This window comes from Tetrao urogallus (assembly GCF_951394365.1).
Source record: "Tetrao urogallus genome assembly, chromosome: 1".
NCBI lineage: Eukaryota > Metazoa > Chordata > Aves > Galliformes > Phasianidae > Tetrao > Tetrao urogallus.
The window spans coordinates 103,838,556-103,861,089 of record NC_136813.1 but is presented as its reverse complement, the minus strand read 5'-3'; the positions used below and the strand labels follow the sequence as shown (position 1 = coordinate 103,861,089).

The 22,534-nt window shown below is 38.5% G+C and overlaps 1 protein-coding gene across 2 annotated transcripts in view; it reads left to right on the top strand.

Annotated features, from left to right (window-relative positions):
• The window catches only part of EPHA6 (EPH receptor A6), a gene marked incomplete at both ends in the record, with an annotated part of 498,668 nt that overhangs the window by 342,726 nt on the left and 133,408 nt on the right, over positions 1-22,534 (top strand). For both annotated transcript variants that reach the window (XM_079541645.1, XM_079541644.1), the window contains 2 exons: positions 21,321-21,368; positions 21,793-21,955. In XM_079541645.1, coding sequence (XP_079397771.1) covers positions 21,321-21,368; positions 21,793-21,955 — 211 coding nt within the window. The remainder of the gene's footprint in view (positions 1-21,320; positions 21,369-21,792; positions 21,956-22,534) is intronic.

Below are 22,534 nucleotides of genomic sequence, written 5' to 3'. Positions count from 1 at the left end.
AAAAAAAAAAAAAAAAAGATTGACAGTGTCTATCTCAAAGCCAGAAAATAGTCACATGGGCTTTAGCAAATTCATTCTCCTTCACCTCAAGCTCTGTATATAAAATAGCACATTCTGTGTACGTCAGGTGTGTGTACAGCAAGTGTCATCTTTCAGACTTCCCAGCAACCCCAGAAGAGGAAAATAACAGCATTTGTTTTATCAGGAGTTGTGTCAAAATAGGGATGATGATGCAGAACTATAAGAAATGTGATAAATGAGAGGAATCTACCACAAAGACATCCCTCTCATGGAGATTTTAAAAATGTAGCTGAAGTTCAAAAACAATATAAGCATGAAAAGTTCACATATTTTCTTAAGGTCTTAAGGAGACATTATAAATTCAGAAAACAGTATCCATTTGCCTCAGGTACTGTTACACACATGAGTCAGTAAAAAGGAAGAGATTTTGCAGCCCCATTCATATCCCTTTTTACCTGACATTTGTATTTGAAAATATAAGAGGTTTTGTTCTTACAATATAAGAAATTGAATGTCTTCGTCAGATATAAACAATACTGAAGTCTCAACAGACTGCATCAGTTTCTTAACTTTAAGAAACTGCAAGATTTTAAAGTTTATAAGCATGAATATCCATAAGATTCCAGGGTGATATTTGCAAAACTATCAAGAAGACACTGGGGACTTTAGGGCAGCGTGCTGTCTTTTAGTTATAACCAGTAGGAATTCTATAGCTCATAAATGAAAGTCACTTCTGGTCATGTTGCCCCCAAGGTTTCATGAAAGGTCTATCAGCTTACAGAAATCTGGGAGCCATCTAACAAAAGACAGTGAGCGCTCCACAAAATGAAGCTGTTTCCAGTGATTTTATAAGTAACATAAATTAGGGATGGTGAACCCTGAAGGCACAGGAGCATTCTTCCATGCATATCTAGAACAAGCAGAACAAGGGGAAAAGGTTAGACTGTGCAAGGTATGCATGATAGTTATATCTGTGGTCTTGGGCAACAAGTTGCACACAGAGAACCGTAGAGAGATGAAGCCCATAATCTCTCTGTGAAAAATAGATTCACATCTTCTGAGAAAAATAGTACCATGTAATTGAGAAGCAGAGAAGGAAAGTTATACAAGGATATTAATAAACTGCAAACATGGAAGCCATACATTAATTTAAAAATATAATAAAGAGGCTTAGTAATTTGACTGCTTTAAAGCACCTTTTTCCACATGACCTTCGTTTTTTCAATGAATTACTACAAAATATGCAGACCCATAACTTTAACAAAATATTGTTTGCCTTTCTATCAGTCTCTAAAAGTGAAAATCTTGAGAACATTTTAAAAATGCACTCGTGTGTATTTATGTAGTTGGCTAATATAGATTCACTCTTTTCTGCAGCTTTTCAGCCAAAAGTGCAGTGAACGTAATCAGTCCAAGATGCTGTGGGTTTCTGTTGCAATGAAGACAGAAAGTTTTCAATTGTATAAATATTTATGTGCTATAACCAGAGGTGGAGTAGTATGATCCTGAACTAATACTGTATGTTGAGGCTTGGTAGTTGAAATGTCTTATTTCTGGTAGATTTTGAATCATTCTGAAGACTCCGTGATTAGAAACATTTGACACATTGGATTATAAGTGAGTCCTTATAGCAACACACAAAGAATCCATTAACTGTTTCACCTTACAGATCTAAGATGTACTTTGAAAAGCATTTCTTCATAGATCTTCTTCATAGTGTTCATATATACTAAACATTTGCAAATTATCTCCGTTGATACAGTATATCTTCCGAATTCTACAGTCTGTTATCTATTCATTCTTTTTCACAGCCCTAAGATATTAAGATAATGAAAGATATTGTGAAAGATATTAAATATCTTTCACAAATAGCAAAGTACTTCTAGAAAAAAAGATCTTTCATAGGTATTATTGTCTTTCTCTTCAAAAGTCGGACACCAAATTTCAATACATCCTCAGTTTTATTGCTAAAATAAGTCAGTTGTTTCCTTCATACTTTAAAACTATCTCAGACTCTGACTTTTAATTTTTTGAAAGATTCCAGGGCATCATAATCTATTTACCTACAAACAGACTGAATTCTCAAATCAGATGAAGGATAAGATATGACCTTGTCACAGCTTCGTAATGAAGCTTAGTCCTTCTGTAGGAATTCTCTCATGGGAAATAAAACAGGTACACAGTGGATATAAACCATACCAGCTGCATTTGAGGTGCTGTAGTTAAACTGGAAAATGCTTTTTCCTCCCCTCTTCCACCCAAACTCTCAAAGTTAATCATCAAAAATTAGCACTCCCTGAGATCTGTGCTAAGCATACCAAGCCGTATACATATCGGAAACTATATTAACTTCTCCCACATGGCCCAAATAAACCAGCTGGATGTTTTCTGCTACAGGATAATATGTAAGTAGCAGACAAAGCTGGTCTATAGGGAAGAGATTTTATAAAATGCACCCTAGCAATATCCCAAGGCATTGCAGTGACATCTTGAAATAAAGTATCTTCTAGAGCAGGATGCGGAACTGGCTGATATTTCACTTCCTTGACTTTTGGTGAAATTTGCACCAGTGCCAAATCCCTTTGACAAAATACTTCATTTTTTGGCAGATTTAGTTTGCAAATTACAGGTAGTTTTCACATAAAAATTTTAATGCACCTCTAAATGACACTGAGTGGACAAGATATGTGGGATGTCAGATATGACTGTTCCTCCACTCCAGTATTATTTAGAGTTGAACTAATAAATAAGAAAAAATAGCCAGGCAGTAGAGGTAAAGGGGAGATTTGTTTCCCAATGAGATTCTAAAAGGAGATGAAGAGCTGATGGAGCAGATAGGTAGATGAAAGCACCAGATTTAAAGAATTAGAAAGCTGTATGACCTTGTTAATTTTTCTATCAGTTTACAGCTGTATTTAATTAACTTGAGGAGTGAAACTCTTTCTTAAACTCTGATATTAAACAAACACTGCTATTTCTTGAATATTCATTAGCATGAATTAAAATGAAACATTCTGGGTAGAAAAATACATAAGAGAGTTTGTGAAAAATGCCTTGATAGTAGTAACATGAAGATTTAAGAACATCAATGTGTAACAAATTTTGAATGGCAGAATTATTCTTACAAAGATTAATGTGGAAAATTTTATACAAGAAAGTAATTTTCTCTTGCTGAACTGTATGCCTACAGTACTGTTCTGTAGTTTAAAGCAAATCTCTCTGTCTAGAAACACATGCACTATATTACTTCAAAGCCATAGAAGTGTGTATGTACAATATATTACATACAGTGTACTTTGACAGCAAAAGATTTGTCACTAGGTGCACGTACAAAGATATGAACTGATATCATTGCTATTTTTCCCACATTTTTTGAGGAGTAGAGAATCTGATGTTATATTCAGTGCCACACTGAAAACTAGCATAGAAGCAGCATGCTTCTTGGAGCCCTGGAGACACATCACACTGGCTTTTACCTAAGTGCTCAGAGTGTTTTGTTCCAGCCTCTTTTCCCAAATGAATTGCCAGTTTAGGGTGTGTGTCTCATCACTGTTAAGGACAACAGATGCTGCTGTGTAAATTTAGTGAAGAAGACATTTCATCATCTTATTTTGTAAAGATGAATTCATTTCTGCTCAGGCTATATGTACATATTGTTTCTCTTCTCTCCTTTTTTCTCTTTGCCATAATACTTGGCCCTACCCAAGGATCAACTGGGATCTTAGTGTCAAGGAAAGTCACGTATTTTCATTGGTCAAGATACAGACAGTTTAGATAAGAAGCTGCATCATTTAGATAAGACAGTGCCCTGAATTTCTAGGTGGCATTTTGGAAAATTGAATCAAAATGAGCTTCTTCTCTTCTTTAGCCCGATGCCTTTCTGTGAGGACTGTGAGATGTGTCAGATTTATTGACTCTTGACCTCTGTATTACTTAATCAATCCATCCAGTCTTTTCAGATCTTTAGTTAGTATTTTCAGTTGTGTTTAATTGAGTTAGAAGGATCACTGCTTTTCAGATGCAACTATGGTGAAACTTCTTTATTTCCCTCATGTGAAAGCTATTTCTTCCTTGGATCACATGTTGATTTTATTTTGAATTTTTAAATCATGAATAGTAACATATGCACCAGCTCGAAGCTGAATGGAGGTGCTGGTGTATCGCGTTCTTCAGGAGCTGGCACATATCAGCTGGTATTGCTAAGGCTGGATGGCTAGAATGTACTGCTTCTTTCTCCAGGTATATTCTTCTACTCTTTCTAGATGTACTATAGCATGCTTGAAGCCCTTGCAGGAAAAGCTTGTAACAAGAGGGAAGATTCCTTCAGGTATCAGGCCAGTCAATAAGTTTTTTAAATATAAAATAGTATTAATGTTAGTATTGAAGAATTAACTGGACAATTCTTAGCCTCATGCTAACCACTTTTTTTTAATGAATTTCATTTTCCTGCAGTATTTTTCAATTACTTGAGTTGGTTGAGGCATAAGTAGAAATTTACTGCCTACAAATTAATAATCTACTGCCTACAAATTAAAGTGTTTCAGTCACGACTAGAAGCAAGAAATGTAGGGCCCGTGAAATACTACATTTTTGTTACATCTTCAGCATGTTCTTATATAAACAAGAGCACTGAGAGGTTTGGACATGTAAGATCTTGTGGCCAGTTGCACTGAACACAAGCACTGGTGCTTGACCAAAGCGGCAGGAGCAGATGGGCATGTCACTTTAAGCTCATGGCTCCACAGAGCACTTACGGCTTTCCCAGCCTTTGAGAGCTCCTGGGAAATGAGCCATGTCTGGGAAATGTTTTTAAAAAATAATCACTACAAATGCACTTTGGGAGATACTCATTAAAATGAAATCTCCTAGCTTATTTTAGCATAGTAAGTGATGTTAAGCAAGCTTCTCAGTTTTGCTGTTCTGCTGTTATTAACCTAGTTTCCCAAGGGAAGAACTGTGAAAGGCTGAGATTCTAAAAAGGGAAGAAAATAGGTCTCTGAACTGTTGAAAATGAGAGTGAATGATTATGAGACTCTGACCAGATACAGTTTTTACCTTACAGCAGCCATTATTAATGACACTGAAATAATTACAATTAGGAGAAAAAGATATCTTACTTCTAAATATCAACTGCATGTAATAAAGAGTTTATCAAGGAAGTTCAGCACCTGGTTTGGCCTGTCTTCTAATCGCTTTCTTCAGTTGTTTCGAGCTAGCTTCTAAGCTTTTGTATTTGATAATAAAGCAGTCTACGGAACAATTACTATGGTCATTCTTGCTGAATAAAAAAGTCTTGCAGAGAAACACAGTGCTGTTTAGGTGGCTCTTGTGGATTTGATTTAAAAAAAAAAAAAACATGATTCATTCTCTGCTGATCTTGTTTACTTGTCTGTAGACAATACGCTTTCCCCCAAGGAGAATCGTGTGCACAATACATGTTCTAGAAACTGCAAGAAGAGCTGCACAAATGTAGAAGTGCGTTAATGGTTTTGAATGACTTGTTTTCAAAGTCTTTCAAAGATGTGTGCATGGAAATTTTGCAAACTATATAGCACAACAAACTTAACACCACACAGCTAGTTCCATGCCTCAGAGAAATTTAAGAAAGCTAAATCCACTGATAGTACAAGTTGATCCCTAAGAAAAGATATTATCAATTTTTTTCTTCTAGCTATTCAGCAATTTAACTTCAAAAAAACTCTTCTTTTTATAATTTATTGCCACAGTAAGAATGATAATGTAAGCCACAGGAATCTATTGTTAAGTGTCAGTGTGTGATTAGGTGAGCTGAAAAAAGCAGAAGTCTTATTTTATAGTGCATTAAAGTTCAGCTCACTCCCGAGAGCAAACCATGTATGATTTTGGTTAGTGTGTTGTAAAAAAGTAATGTTGTCTTTTCAGAGTCAATATATCAATTGCGCAGAAGGGAATGTTAACCTTTAACATTCCAAATCTTGAATTGGCAAATAAGGGAACGCACTCTAAACTTAAAATATTGTTATTATTGTTAATATTATTAGCCAGTTTCAGTATAGTCACCTTTGAGTGTAGAAACACTAAGTTTGAGTAACATCTGAATCTTAATGAAAGTTTTAAATCTCTCAGGTGCCATAACATGCAGTCAAGTGTCAGACTTTTATTTTGAAAGTTTGACATATTTCCGGAAAAAGAACAGTGAATTTCATGAGCAGCATTCTAGATTAGTGTGTAACTAGTATGGCTGCTAACTGACCGTCTATGCAAGAATAATTTCCTTATTTGTAAGTTAAATACAATGTCCACATAACCATTACTTTAAAACCTGTCAGATATTTCCTTTTCGCTTTCTTAAAATAAATATTTAGTTCCCAAAAGCCTTCATCTGTGAGCCCAAACTGTTTTAAAAACAGTAGCTGGGTCAGTGTTTTAATAATACATAAGCACTTTTCAAAAATTGCTCTTTCCCAACCATAAAGATGAATTCACAGAATAAATCAAGAATATATGTACTTTGAGACATGAGCAAGGTTATAACTTTGTCTAAATGAAGGAATGTTCCAGTACAAAATATTATTTCACTTGCACTTTTTCTGCACTACTTAATACTGGATATAGCTAGATATATTTGGATATATAGGATATATTTAGGATATATTTGAACAAATAGAAGTGAATATACATGTATTCCTTTTTAGGGTAATAGAGAATGTTCTTTCTTTTCCTCTTCTTATTTTTCTTCTTAGACTGCGTATCAAGTGTGCAGTAATCATTCAGAAGGATAGATTCCAGTTTTAATTTTTTTTCCACACAAGAATGGAAATATAACCACTGACTGCATAATACAGACAACCTCTTTTGTTTTACATTTTTACGTCCCCAAAGCAGTTATGCTAATAGAATAGAGGAAAATACACAGAGAAAAAGGAAGATGTTTTAGGAACAGCCATTCTATTTTAATGCAATAAGCCAAATTAGTTTCCATGTTTAATATTATTATATGCCTTGTACAGGTATACTGAATAAAAGTTGTGCTACATTCTTTTTGATAGAATCAAAAATGGAGATGAGACAGGCCTTTCATTTAAAAGTATGATTTCATTAGCTAACTTAAATTTGTAGAAAGGGTATGTTATTTATTAATTCCTACATAGTTTTTTATTTTACTCCACTACAATAGTTAATATTTATTTGGTTGACATAAAGAAAAGTAATTTTATATATATATATATATATATTTAATACATTAGTATTAATAGTTTCAAAGTGCCCTTTCTTAATGTTCTTGTCAGGGAGCCTGAGTTAACAACTTATTATTATGTACTCCTTACTGAGCTGTTAATAGCCTTAGAGTCTTTTCCAGGAATTCACCTGCTGCTCATAAAAACATTTATGTTGCTGTAGGAATTTCAGACAGTTGATACAACTTCTGTTTGTAGTGACCTTGATAGAACTATCTGTTATTCTTCCATATATTGCCAAAAGGTCTAGCTTATTGTTATATGTTATCACAATAACAATTGCTTTGTGAATGAGCTTTTTAAAGCTGTTCTTTTTAAAAAAGATATTGTCACATTTCTAAATTTCCTTAATTTTTTTTCACAAGAAAAATTTAAGTTTTTAATAACTGAAAATACATTCCTTTAAATTATGCTAGTTAAATTAGAAATATACATTTATATGATAGAAAATAAAATCAGAATTTGCTTTCAAAGTGCAAAATGATAATTTCTACTAACATACAAGATTGCTATGTCCTTTGTAATGTCCATTGAACTACATAGAAAGCGATTTAACTATTGGATCTCATGGTATAATTCTGGAAAAATGGCACACAGGTAGACAAAAAGCATAATACAATGAGTGAACAATTGGCTGATGGCTCTGGCTCAAAGAAAATACAGCAAGGTGCTGAGAGCACCACTGCTGCACAGATGGGGAGCATTTCCAGGAAGATGTGAACCATACTCTGACTGAGGTTGGAAGGGCCCTCTTCAGGTCGACTGATCCCAGAACAACAGCAAGAACTCAGTTCTTCTCAACTGATGCTAATCTCAGTTTTGCAGTACTTAACAGTGCCAGTATTAGTAGCCTGTGTATTGTTTTCCAAAGCCTTGAAGTTAGAAATTTATTTGGTCACAGCCAAGACAGATGCATGAGGAAAATGTTTGATTTAATTTCATTTTTGTAATAAGACCCCCTATCTAGATGACTCAGGGAAGACAGTAGATGTAGTCTTCTGGATTTCAGCAAAACTTTCAGTGCTGTTTCTCAGAGTTTACTTCTGGATCAAATGGCCAGCGTACAGCTGAACAAAAACATAATACAGTTGGTGAACAATTTGCTGTTTGGTCGGGCTCAGAGAGCTGTGGTAAATGGGGTTACATCAGGCTGGCAGCCAGTCACTAGCAGGGTTCCCCAGGGCTCCATTTTAGGGCCAGTTCCCTTCGCTGTTTTTATAAATGACCTGGATGCAAAGCCTAAAAGCATACGAAATCTGTCTGTGGCCAGTGCTAAACTGGGAAGACGTGCTGTCTCCCTCAAAGGCAGAGAGGCCTTGCAGAGAGATAATGACCAACTGAGGGTCTGGGCAGTCACAAATCGCATGGAGCTCAACAAGAACAAGCTCTGGGTTTGGCACCTGTGAGAGGGCAACCTGGATCTATGTACAGACTGGGGTTGGGTTGGAGAGAAGCCCTGCAGAGGGGGATCTGGGGATTCTGGTTAAGAAGAATTTGCATATGAGTCAGCAGCATGCCCTGGCAGCCTAAAGGGCCAGCGGTACCCTGGGGAGCACCAGGCAAGCAAGCCCACCTGCCTGAGGGAAGGGGTTGTCCTGCCCTGCACAGGATGTAGATTTAGGTGCAGCAAAGTAAGACGGACATAGAACTACTACAGAGTATTCAAAGGATGGCAGCAAAGGTGTTGAACAATCTAAAACGCAAGGCGTCCGGTGAGTGGTTCAGGTCCCTCGATTTGTTCAGCACACAGCAGAGGAGCTGAGGGGAGGCCTCGTGGCAGCTGCAGCTCCTCACAGGGAGCCGAGGGGCAGCGCTGAGCTCTGCTCTGTGTGACAGCGACTGGGCCCGAGGGAACGGCATGGAGCTGCGTCAGGGGAGGGGCAGCTGTGACAGGTTCGTCACCAGAGGGTGGTTGGGCCCTGGAACAGGCCGTGGCCCCAAGCTGCTGGCATTCAGGAAGCCTCTGAACGTCAAGCTTAGAAGTGTGGTTTGAATTTGGGGTGGTGCTGTGTGGTCCCAGGGGTTTGAGTCCATGATCCTTTATGGGTCTCTTCCAACTCAGGTAATGTTTCTGTGATTTTGTGAACAAAGAAATACTAAAATTTCATGTAAGATACACTTACCTTCTGATTGCTTACATTAAAAAATGTTCACATCTACAGAGATACAATTTTCAGTGCGTATGGAAAAGGGAGCTACCTCGTGGAAAGGTGAAAAAAAATTGCTTTTGGCAGCAAAACAATGGCACTGTAGTGAAGTAGTGACTCCTTACACAAACTGTGGTAAGGAAGATGATGAAGCTGAAAAATGCAAGTCATGCCAGAGCAAAAGGAAAAGGAAATTTGAATTAGAGGTCTGAATAAATTGGAAGTCTTCACAAATCCAGAATAAGTCATCTCTGGAAAGGATTCTCTTTGGGTAATTAAAACTACAACTTTGTTGGATTCACTTGGCTTGCAACCTTCAAGAGGCAGGTGCCTTTGTTTCTCATTTGCTCCCTGTTTGTTTCAGTGTCTCTGTAACTTTCTATTCTTTAATTGCTGCACAAGTCAGACGGACCTCCTTTTCCTCCTCAATGCATGCATTTTGTGTATGGCTGGATTCCTTCAGTAGTTTTCCCTGAGTCATTAGACATTACATAACACAAAAGTGGGGGTGTGCAAATATGCACTGTTGCTCTTTACAGTCCTACAAAGGTTTTACAGAAATGCGGGTGTTATATTTTGTTCTTGCCTTTGGTGCTTTAAAGCAGTTTTTTGCCATGTTTAGTCTCAGTGGATTGAACTAGGGTTCAGCTTCTCCTCTGTTCTGCCTTTTTCACCTGCATACCTTTCTTTACTTCATATACATAAGATAGGCTGCAGTGTTTGAATCTAGTGATATTAAATTTAAAAAATATTTATATGAAAAACACACTAATCACAGTATTTTTTATGTATCAAAACAAGAACAATGTTATTCAAAGTTTAACATGTATTATCCTTCAGTAAATCAAACATTCCTTTCTATTGTCTGAAAAAGACCACACAAGTCAGTAGAGATCTGTACAGTCTCAGATGCACTTCTTGAAAAGCAATGCAATTATTGAAATCTCCCAGCTGCTTCAGGTCATGCATGGGAACTTTCTTGAAAGGTGAATCCGTAACCCATCTAAAACTGCATCACAGTTACTGCTATTATGATTTTAGAAAACTACCTTTGAGTTCTCAGCAGCATGTTTGAAAGGATTCATCTCACAAACATAAGGAGAAGATAGTTTAGGGCACGTCAGACAATATTTCTGATAAAGATATTACTTTTTTCGTGTGAAGGCTGCATTCTTTCTTTCTTTTGTGTTTATTTTTGTAACAAAGAAATATTGCAGAAACCTAAAAACTCCTGTATTGCACTGTATAAACTATATATGACTGAACATCATGACTACGAAAAAATACTCATATAGGAAAAAATAAGTGTAAAAGAAAAACGTGAGGGGAAAGAAAAAGGTAAGTAAACTGAAAGTGAGAGGAGGAGAAAGTTGTAGGAATTCTTACACATTTTTTTCTGTCAGAGTAGTTTGAAATCTAAATTTATGCTGCTTTTTTTTTGATACATAATGACCACAGTAACAAGCCTTGGTGCATTGCTTGATCGCCGAGGTCCGCGGCTCGGAGCTGTCTCTGGCAGAGCCGCCACGACTTTTAGCGAGGTACAGGGGGATTTTAATCGCTTTCCTCATCGAGGATTCCCGCGGCAACCGTGCGGACGCAGCCATCAGTCGGGCTACTCTCGCGAGAGCAGCTGATGGCAGCGTGGCGTTGCCAAGGCAACGGCGGGAGATTTAAACGGCGCAAACCGGGAGCAACCCTTGATCGCCGAGGTCCGCGGCTCGGAGCTGTCTCAGGCAGAGCCGCCGCGACTTTTAGCGAGGTACAGGGGGATTTTAATCGCTTTCCTCATCGAGGATTCCCGCGGCAGCCGTGCGGACGCCTCTCTCAGTCGGGCTACTCTCGCGAGAGCAGCTGACGCAGCGTGGGCGTTGCCAAGGCAACGGCGGGAGATTTAAACGGGCGCAAATCGGAAGCAGCCCTTGATCGCCCCTACAAAAAGCCCTCGAGAGGGTACGTGTCGCTGCCCACCTGAGGCACAGCAGAGGAGGTAGTACAGCTATGTCCCAGGCTGTCTTAACGTGGTGCTTTTGTAAGCTACCCCTGTCTGGACTCCCCTGCAAGGAGTCTTGTTATTGCTATTGGTGGTAAGTGCCAAGGCACTTAGCAAACCCGGCAACAGTGTGAGGGTAGGGGGCAGCAGGGCAGGGCTGATCACTTGCACCCCTTTAGGACTTTCTTGTTGAGTTAGTGAGCCTGCTGGTTGCTATGGGTGCACCCCGGCAGAAGGCTTCAAACACAAAAACTGTGAAGACCCATGCAGAGGTCCCGAGCACACGCAGCAGAAAGACAGTAGCCAAGAAGACGGTCCAGAGCCAGACTGAGGTCTGGTGCATGCACAGAGGGGAGAACAACGGTATGAAGTGTGTGGCGACTCAGACAGAGATACCATCACGAGATGCTAGTGTGCAGGTCACTGGCTGTGAGGAGTGCCACAGCCTGGCCTTTGCAATGCCACATGAAGGAGGCAGCACTTGTATAAGGTGTGAGCAATTGAATGACTTGCTCAGCCTTGTGATTAGCCTGAAGGAGGAAGTGGAGAGGCTGAGGACTATAAAAGAGTGTGAGAGGGAGATTGACTGGTGGCGTCAGTCCCTCTCAACCTCAGGTTCTCAGCACACAGACGAGGCTCCTCACGGGGCACGTCAGCCCCTGCCACCTTACAAACACCTGGTAAAGGGGAACCAGCCAGCTGACAGCATCTCAGTGAGCCCCCTGTCCTCTCTTCCCCCTAACAGCAATTTGAGAAGGGAGGAGGAGTGGAAACGGGTACCTGCTCGGCGGAGGGAGCATCCCCCATCCCGACCATCCCCGGCTCCCCAGGTGCCTCTGCGTAACAGGTTTGAGGCCCTGGAATTTGAGGGGGGGACGAGTGAGAGTGCAGAGACAGGTTCACCCGTGAGGTTGCCTCAGGCGAAGCGGTCGCCCCCAAGCCTCAAGACTGCTTCTACCCATAAGGACAGAAGGGTGATTGTCATAGGCGACTCCCTTCTGCAAGGAACAGAAGGCCCTATATGCCGGCCCGACCCTACCTGCAGAGAGGTGTGCTGCCTTCCTGGGGCACGGGTCAGGGACATTTCAAAGAAAATTGCTGGGTTGATTCGGCCTTCAGATTATTACCCACTTTTAATAATTCAGGCTGGCGGCGAGGAAGTTGATAAGGAAAGCCTGAGGTCTATCAAGAAAGACTTCAGGGGAATGGGGCGAATACTTGAAGGTGCTGGGGTGCAGGTGGTCTTTTCTTCTATGCCCGTGGTGTCAGGGAAAGGTACAGGGAGGATCCAAAATACCCAACTCTTAAATAGATGGCTTAAGAGCTGGTGCAGACGCAAGAATTTCGGCTTTTTTGACCATGGGGCAATTTACACTGCACCTGGCATGATGGCTGCTGATGCATGCAGCCTGTCCCTGAGGGGTAAGAGGATCTTAGCTGAAGAATTAGCGGGACTCATTGACAGGTCTTTAAACTAGGAGTGAAGGGGGAAGGGGATAAAATAAGGGCTACTGGCCAGGTTGGACAGGGTCCTGGGCAACCTGATCTAAATGTGTATGTTTGGTGGCTCTGCTAGGCAGGGGGGTTGGAACTACATGATCCTTGAGGTCCCTTCCAACCCGGGTGATTCTGTGATTGCTGCTGGTTATGTCTGAAGGTAATAATTCTGCTATGTTCTTCTCACAGTTAAGGCACACTGACTCAAACACCTGTTATACCTATTGCTGTGTGTCATTCATTCAGTGCATTCCCACTTGACATAGTTGGACATGTAACCACCAAGTACTTGGCAACCAGGAAAATTTAAAGGGAGATATTTCTTAATTCATATTTAGAGAAACAGAGAGCTTCCTAACCTACTATAAAGTGTTTTCTCTACTCCGTACCTTTTACAAGAACCACATTGTGTAGTAACCATGCTTCCAGACACTGGTAGCAGTAAAGTATGTTTGGATGGCGTTAATATAATTCAGATCAGTAATTCTGAAGTACAGAACTAGCAAGTGTGCCATAAAAATGCCAGTCTGATACTTAATGCCAAATTTACCTAGCTAAAAATGCCCTGTTAACTGGAATAAACAGCTCCAATTCTTTTCAGTAGTCATGCCATTAAGTGCCTGTACTATGAAGATAACTCAAGGACTCAGATCTTTGCTCTCATGAGAAGTTTAACTAACTTATTTAAAACTTATTTTTAAGGAAATAAGTTATTCTCTCTTCTCTCCTTCTCTATCATCTATCCTGACCTGACAAAAGTATGATGGACTGTCTGATCTGGACAGTCAGAAGGACAGAGAAGCAGAGAGCAAGGAGAAAGACAAGAAACAATTGCATGCTGTTCTTTGGCTCCGTTCAGCTGATATAGTCCTCATTTTAACTCCAGAAGTCACTCATAAGGACCTCCTATCAATTCTACCATCACATTCAATAATCTTATTCTGACGTAACTTGAATAAATTGTAACCTATAGTTGTTTACAGGCAATGGAAATTCTTTCCAGAATTAAAGAGTTTTTATTTAAAAGTTAGCAGCAGATACAAATTCATATGAGATGCTTTCTGTGATTCAATTGAAAAGCTAGTACAAAGCGTTGGGATCCCAATTAAAAAGTAACTTAAAATCTGCATATTTTGTTAAGTTTTGACATTACCAATCGAGGAGAGGAGAGAGGAGAGTGGAGGAGTGCAGTGATGTGGCTGTGTCTGTGACAGCAGCAGGACAAGCCGCACAGAGGGTTTGTGTCAGGAGGCTGTAGGGGAGGCAGCACTGCAGCCTAGGTAGGAATATATTCCATTGCAAAGGGAACAAGGAAAGTGTGCATTAGTCTGCTGTATTAGGAACAATGTATTTTATCTCTGTATATGGTTCATCTTAGACATGAGCCCATCTTTAAATCAGCCCTTTCACCCTTCCTGTTCTCTCATCCTTAAGGGATGAAATCTGCTTAAAAGGGAGTTGCATAGGCTTGTTGCTTCAAGAGGTTTTTAAGACTGCGTGGTTTTTTTTTTTCCCTATGGGCACCACCATACATAAATGTACATGCTACACAAAGTAGTTAAAATTTTCATGTGAAGTCTTGCAAACCTGAAAAATATACAGAACAATCCAAACCTGTATCTAACTGCTGTCTTTGGGCACTGAAGTAGTAAGAAAATTTGAATGAGTGGCAAAAGAAAAAGTCTTCAGGAAGAGCTAGAGAGGCTGAAATTTTTTATATTCTTAAGTTAGAAAGACTCCTGGAGACATTGGTGTAGAGGTTTTCACTGGTAAATATTTTTTATTAGAAAATAAATGTTGTCAGAGTAGCTTGTAAGTGATGGAAAGATGGAATTTAATATCTGAGCTTGTCTGACAATTCAAGTTATCTACTGCAGCTGCCTGTATTATATTCTGATTGTACCCTGTTCAGCTATCAACTTAAGGCATAGACCTGTTTTTATTCCTCTCAATTTAATCTCTGTGTCAGTATGATCAGCAGTGTCCTATCTGCTGCCTTCCCATCTGCTTTTCCTGCATGCACCTCCATGTCAACCACACAGCTTTGCTCTCCCCACCTCTCACCTTATTGTGCTGGTGGGAATGTAAACACTGTTGTACACTCACTTTCCTCATCTCTCCTGATTTAATTTGCTCTTTTTCATGGTCCACTTCATGTTAACTCATTCCTACCTTTCCAGGTATATATGCCATTAAAATGAGGATTGGTTGTGTTCTAACTGTTGTATATTTTCTTTATGATTGGTTTATCTATTCTTCTCCTTTTCTTTTTGACAGCTTCACTATATGTACAGAGAAAGCGATGAGCTAACTGACAGGCAATCAGAATATAAAATATTGAAAGGCCAAACAGGTAAAACTCTCTTTAGTATTTCAGCTCTCTGGACTGCTACATCTCAGATTAGTGATAAGGGAGGTTCTGCAGGTTCCATCTCTGAAACAAATACTGCAGTCATCTGCAATTTTCTCAGTGGCCCCACCTTTTCCTGTCAGTTTTACTCTTAGAATCATAGAATCATATAATTGTAGCACTCTTAGAGTTGAAATGAACCTTTAAAGTCATCTAGTCCAACTCGCCTGCAATGAACAGGAACATGCATAGCTAGATCAGGTTGTTCAAGGCTTAACCCAGCCTCACCTTAGAAGTTTCCAGGGGCATTAGCCACATCTCTAGGCAACCTGTTCCAATGCATCACCACCTTCACTATAAAGTACTTTTTCCTGATGTCCAAACTAAATCTACCCTCTTTAAGCTTGAAGCCATTTCCCCTGTTCTGTCACCACCGACCTTACTAAAGAGTCTTTCCCCTTCTTTCCTGTAACTCCCTTTTGAATATTCAGAGGCCACTATCAGGACTTGATCCTGCAGCTGTTTCTTCATCCATTGGATAGTCAACCTTCAGCCATCAAATATATATCTTTCCAATTTGGAAATAAGATTGTTGTGAGGTACCATATCAGAGGCCTAGCTGAAGTCCACATAGCTGACATCAGTGGTTCTTCCCTTGTCCATTGATACAGTGATGCCATCACAAAAGGCCACTAGGTTGGTCAAGCGGGATTTGCCCTTGATGAAGCCATGCTTATTCCCCTGTATTATCTCCGTCTCTTCCATGTGCCTTAGCATAGCTTCCAGGAGGATCTGCTCCATGATCTCTCCCAGCACAGAGGGGAGACTGATAAGACAGTAGTTCCCAGGGTCATCCTTTTACCCTTCTTTATAATTCTCCTTTTCTTATTCTTCACCTTCTGAATTCAGATTGATACTCAGAACCTTATAATCACTTTATAAAATTTACCTTAAGTTTTCTGGGCATCTGGAACCATAAGGTACAACATTTCCAGCAAGGATTTTGTTAAGAAGATTGATGGTATATTTGACTGTTACTCCTATTATTGTTACTTTTCATATTTCTATTATTTTAATTTTATTCTTATTCCTACTATTGTAATTTTTCTTATCACTGTATTTCACCACTGAGGGTGGTGATACATGGGAACAGGTTGCCTAATGAGGCTATGAATGCCCCTTTCCTGGAGACATTCAAGGCCAGGCTGGATGAGGCTTTGAGCAGCCTGGTCTGGAGGGAGGTATCCGTACCTATAGTAGGGGTGTTGGAACTAGGTGATCTTAAATCCCTTCCAACCCAAACCATTCTGTGATTCTATGATTCAGTAAGGCTTGACCTAATCCTGCTGATCATATTGTAATCAGACAGTAATTAATGTTAAGAGCACATTCTTAAATATTTGAGTCTCTTCTCTAAAACTTTCAAATGTTGCTGTTGACAGTCGTCTCGATAGGTACGCTATAGGTCAAAATAATCCTCTAACTGAAAACCATGCACAATGTTGTAAAGATAAACTTTCCAAGGTAGATTCTGAGTTTCTAAGGCATAGTTAATTTTCCTGATTTCAGTGTGATTGCTCCTTACCTACAGCGATCTAAGAGAGATGAGACTCGAGTTATGATTAAGGGCATTAAGAATTTTGAAATCATGTTATAGAAATAATTGCGAAGAAGAAACGTGTTTTTCTGACATTGTTGGGATGAGCTCATTGTGAGACAAATGCGGGCAGCATAAATCAGAGGCGATTTTCATATGTTAAAATCACTAGGTCTGTATTTTTCTGAGAAAACACAAGGAGTAGTAACCAATTCCATAGTTCACTGTTACTTGACTGTAACAAATTCTCTTTGAACTGATTAATCACATATTGACTATACCTAGTAATTACCTACTGTTTCATTCTAATGTATATTGCAACTTTAAAGTTCAGTTGACCCTGGAGGAAATTAAGTGCTATTGTGGCTTTTCCAAGGGAAAACTAAAGATGGGGTAGGACATTTTGACATTTCCTTTCATGATGGCCCAGAGCTACAATTAATAAAAGTTCCTGGCTTCCTGAATTATGGCCATTCCCTTAAAATAATGATGCTTCCTCTGTAGGTCACATTGTGTATATCCTTCAAACTGATGTATCAAGGAAAGTGGAAAAATGTGAACAAATGTTCTCATATAAGATTCTTTTTTATTATTCGAGCTTTTATTTCAACATTGATAATGTCTGGATCACAGAACTCTGAGTCTTCCTTTCTTTAATGTGGTACTTACTCAGCTTTGACATTGTGCTTTAGTGCACAGGAGAAAGACCGGTTCTCTGTGGTATAAAGATTGCATCTCTATTAGTATTTGCTCTTGTTAGATAATAGTTCTGAAAAAAGGCTAAGCAGGATTCTGTGATGTAAGTAGGGAATTTTCATGTTGAAGGACAATGTATGTAAGCCAAATCAGTTTTCTCTACTTGTAAATGTTTGATAGAAAAACTTGTTGCTGTCTCCTTGGGTGTTTTCAGCACACATGGATTTGGAAGTTGTAGATACATAAAAAATACGTTCTCAGCTAGCAGAAGCCTTTAAAAACACTTTCCCCAATGTCTGTTTAAGAGACTTCTCGGTTACTCACTGGATTTCATGAACTGAATACCTCGGTTGTCGTTCATGAAATTAGTCAGGCACAAAGTAAACTGCAAGAGATTCATAATTCCTGGAGATCTGATTATATATATTAAAGGATAGAAAATTATATTTGATGATCTTTTTAAAATAAGTACTGATATTACTTTGATTCATCTGTATGTGTCTGATGCAATATAATAATCTATGTTGTCTTGACCAAAACATCTAGTGGTTAATAAATTCATCCACCTTTTTTGAAAATTGGATAATACCCGGTTTACTATCAGCAGTGTCTTACGGTCATTTGGCTAGTACCAAATACATATGGGGTTCCTGTGTATTTCATTCTGTAAATCTCATTTTAGAAGAAAGCCACAGCTTCCTTTCAGTTGAAAACAGACAAATCAGTCATTGGCATAAATGACTGCTAGTCAACTGAGTACAATGAATCTCTATACACTCCTGTCAGTAGTGAACTTTGTTCTCAGTACTCCATTTTCCACACCTCATTATGAAGTGTGATTTAGTACTTACAACATCTAAACTGAGTAGTTTTTCATGAACAGTATTGCTGCTGTTATTTTATGTTGCATTCATAGCATTATTTTGTTCTATTTCAGCTTGTCCCACTGAAATAACCTCGCACAAAAATGAAAAACTTTAAAATAAACCTAAGATAGACAGAAATAATATTATCTAGACAAATAGCATGGAATGTGTTTTTTGTCTGACACTAAATTTTGTTATGAAGTAGGAACAAACTGTCTTTGCCAACACTGTGTTATTAGATGGTATTTCAGAGTAATTTCTTTGAGAGATAAAAACATCAGAGTTTGAAAGTACAGTGTCCTTTCTTTGGAGAGTTCAAGCATCCACTCTTTGGAGAATCATCTTATATATGAATCTAGGCCAAAATGGTTGATTTCTTTGCGTAAAATGATGTGAAGTTTCCAACTATTAATCTTTTTGTCTCTAGTTTGAGTAACTTCCTCTTCGAGTACGTGTTTCTGAAACTTTTTTTTCTCACATACACCAAGGTGACAAGGTTTGCTTTCTCGTATTTCACTTGCTGTAACAAATCATTTACCCTTTCCCATGTGGCAGTAATATTTATATGATAGCGTGCCTCTATACATTGTTTTTTGGGCTATATGATGAATGGCATAAGAGGCTATGGGAAGGAAGGGAAATTGAAGGGCTTGGAGATGGAAGCTCCCAGAGTATTCTGCAGATGTCCCTGTCTGGTGGTGAGAGAGCAGCAAGCCTAACAGCTCTTGGAGGTGACAAAATACCATTCACCACCCCAAACAGATGGTCAGAGGCATTTGCCCCTCAAGAAGGTTGCTGTTAGGCACAGCCTGCTCACAGAGACAGAGTAGGGCAGAACTGTGCAGTTGGGCTCCATGTATTCCTCTTTGGTCTCATCTAGTAATTTGATTCTTTCTCTGTGTAAAATTTACATGGCTTGAACTGGACGGTTTCTCATTGGGAAGTTCACGGCAGTAAGGGGTACTGTTCTGCAGGGCTCTCTCCACCTTGGTCCAGCCACACACATGCTTCGGGTATTCCTGGCACCGAGTAATGTGGAATCATGCTTACAAATCAGGGGTACTAAGAACCACTTAACACATCGTGGTTTTTTCTTTTGCATACATCTTTCTACTGATCACATTTTATGATAAATCCATTGTAACAAATATCATACTCTTTAAAACATTGTTTGGTATTGAATGCATTTTGGAGTCTCTTAAAATCAATTCTAAATCCTTTCAAATTTAAACCTAAGTTTATTTTGAGACTTAACATCTACCCTTTTTAAGAGAAAATGTTCTTTCTACTACTGCAATTTAGAAGTGAAAGATGCAATAAATTTACCAAACATTAAAAAAAAAAAAAAAAAAAAAAAAGTAGGAAAAAAAAGAACTCGGATGTGGTGATAGGGTATTTGAACACTTCTAAGTGTGGTTTTCCAGAAACCTGTGCAAAAATCTTCTGTCTTACATTGATTTTGAGCTGGTTACTATCTTTTTTTAAACAACTTGATCTCTTGGGGTAGAAATTTACCCACTTTACTCAGTAGCCTCATTACTAAGTGAATGCACTAAGTGGAGAACTTGTGTTCTCCAAGATTGCATAACCTTGGCCAAGTTACGTTTTGAGATATATTACAGTTCTACACTTGAAAGCTGCTGGAAATTGCACATATAACAAGGTAGTGGAATGGAAATCCTTTGTATTAGCAGATTTTCTGCCAGAATAAAATAGTTTTTTTCTGAAATTTCTCAGAAAATGAAAGCATAAAATCCACTAACTCACTCAAATTGAATTTATAGCATTTCAATTAATTGGAGAAGTCTGATGCTGAAACCAGTTGTTAAATTTCTTTTTATGTTAATTGTAATTGCCATTCATAAGATTGCTTACACAGTGCCCTAATGTGTCAATTTAAATACACATTTTTTGAGATTTTAAATTTTGTTAATAGACTGTGGAACAAATCAACTCTTCCTTTTACTCTCGTTTCTCAAATTATTTCCACTGTTTTTGTTGAGCATTAAATGCAATTATTTTAAATATCAGTCCTTATTGCATACCTTCCTTCTCTTTAACAGAATCACTAAGTTGTTTTTGTGTGTTTGACTGATTTTTAATTTGATCTTCTTATCCATCTCCTTGTATGTGTACTGGAGGAATACTGATGTACTTCTTGCCCTGTGCTGATGTGGCTTTGTTATGCTGTGACTCCAGTTGACTCATTGTGATTACTGTTTGTTTTATACAAAAAATACACATATGTTCAGAACAGGTTAGAAGTTCAACAATCTAATTGAAAACTATGTTTTCCTTGCTATATCTCTTCTGTGAACAAGGTTGTTTCCTTCTGAATAGGCTGGAAGCATCCTTTGAATAATACATGCATACTCTAATAATACTGCATGTTATAATAAATTTATATGGTGCCCTATGGGTACTACAGTTGGATTATTGAGCATGTGCCAAGGACAGTTCTGTTCATGTTATCAGTTTGTGGATGACTCCTACAGTAAAGCTAGCCTTAATGCACCATAGAAAATACTACAGCTTACAGATTTATCGAGTGACTGTAACTAATGACAGGCAATAGACTCTCTTTTAAGACATTTCCTCATTTAAATGAGTCACCAAAAATGTGTCTAGCACTTCCTTTTTGTGCAGCAATCGGTGTGGTTGATCTCCGCATTACAGCAGCTTGTCTGCAGTGGCAATTCCCTGACCCTGTGAGATTCAGGAATTCTCAGCAGATACCCAAAATCAACTGGTAGGAAATTAGCTGGAGAATTTCAAAGTGTCTCTCCTAACGGAATGTAAAAGCGAATTTCATGTACAGCTACATTACTGCTACCTGGAAAGAGAAATAAAGGTCAACATCAGTGATTCAGCTGAGCCATGCTAAAAGTTTACAGACTTTAAAGAAAAGGTTAATTTTTATTTTCTTTTACCCACAGGTCTACCCACGGATAGCGCCGGCATTTTGGCACTACCTGCGGGTAGAAGTGAGTAGCGGGTATTTGAATACTCCCACATCTTTACTTTATAGCTTACTAGTGCTTACTGACCTCCTAGCTTGTCTATTGTGCAAAAATAGTTAGCTGCCATTCTAGCTGTCATTTTCTGTGAATATAGTCTTGTACTAATTCCATATTATTTTGACTACAGTGTAATTACTAACCTAATCACAGAGATGTGATGTGTCTATATGCAAGACTAAGGGCAGAAAAAATGATATCTAAGTCAAGGCCATATCATACATTGTGACTATAGCACAAAATCAAAGTACTGAAATCCATACCTGCACCTTCTTTTATAAACACATTTTACATTCATGAGAAGAATTTGGAGCTTCAGTTTTGCTGTATCATTTTTGTTAAGTTTGTACAACTCAACTTGATATCATTTCTCCCCTCTTTTGTCCCTCAGGAGCATGAGCAGCTCAGCTATTCCTCCACAAGGTCCAAGGCTCCAAGTGTTATCATCACAGGTCTCAAGCCAGCCACCAAGTATATATTTCATATCAGAGTCAGGACGGCAGCAGGATACAGCGGCTATAGCCAGAAGTTTGAATTTGAAACTGGAGATGAAAGTAAGTTTTACTGAAAGGAAAAAAATCAAATACAATAGAAGTAGCATTTAATTCTAGAACAGTCAGACATTGAGAGTTTAAATGGCTGAATCCATTCCATATATTTATCACAGAGTGACCACTGCTGTATTACAAGAAGTAAGCCTTAGCCTCACACTTCGAGATTTATTTATTTTTCTCGAGTAACAAATAGAAATTTCAGTCCACTACTGCAGCTGAAGGAATGTTTATTTCTGCAAGATCCCCTGGTTTGCCATAGATCCATTCTTCATTTAAAGAATGCCTTCCCTTTAACCTCTGCAATTATCATGTGTGAGGTTTCCATTTTACCTAAGTCCAGCAGCTTCATGCAGGTTCTTAGAACATACTGATGGACTCGTTTCTCTATAGTTTTTAATGCTCTTAGAATATAATAAAAAAGACATTTTTAATATGTATTTCAACCTATAACTTCACTAAATTTGCCAGTGAGAAGCGAAAATCCTACGTTCTTGAGGAATATGAAAAAAGGCTCTTACTTTGAACAATTTGTATGTTACATATTGCTTGCACCTTCAAAGGAACCATGAACAAGATATT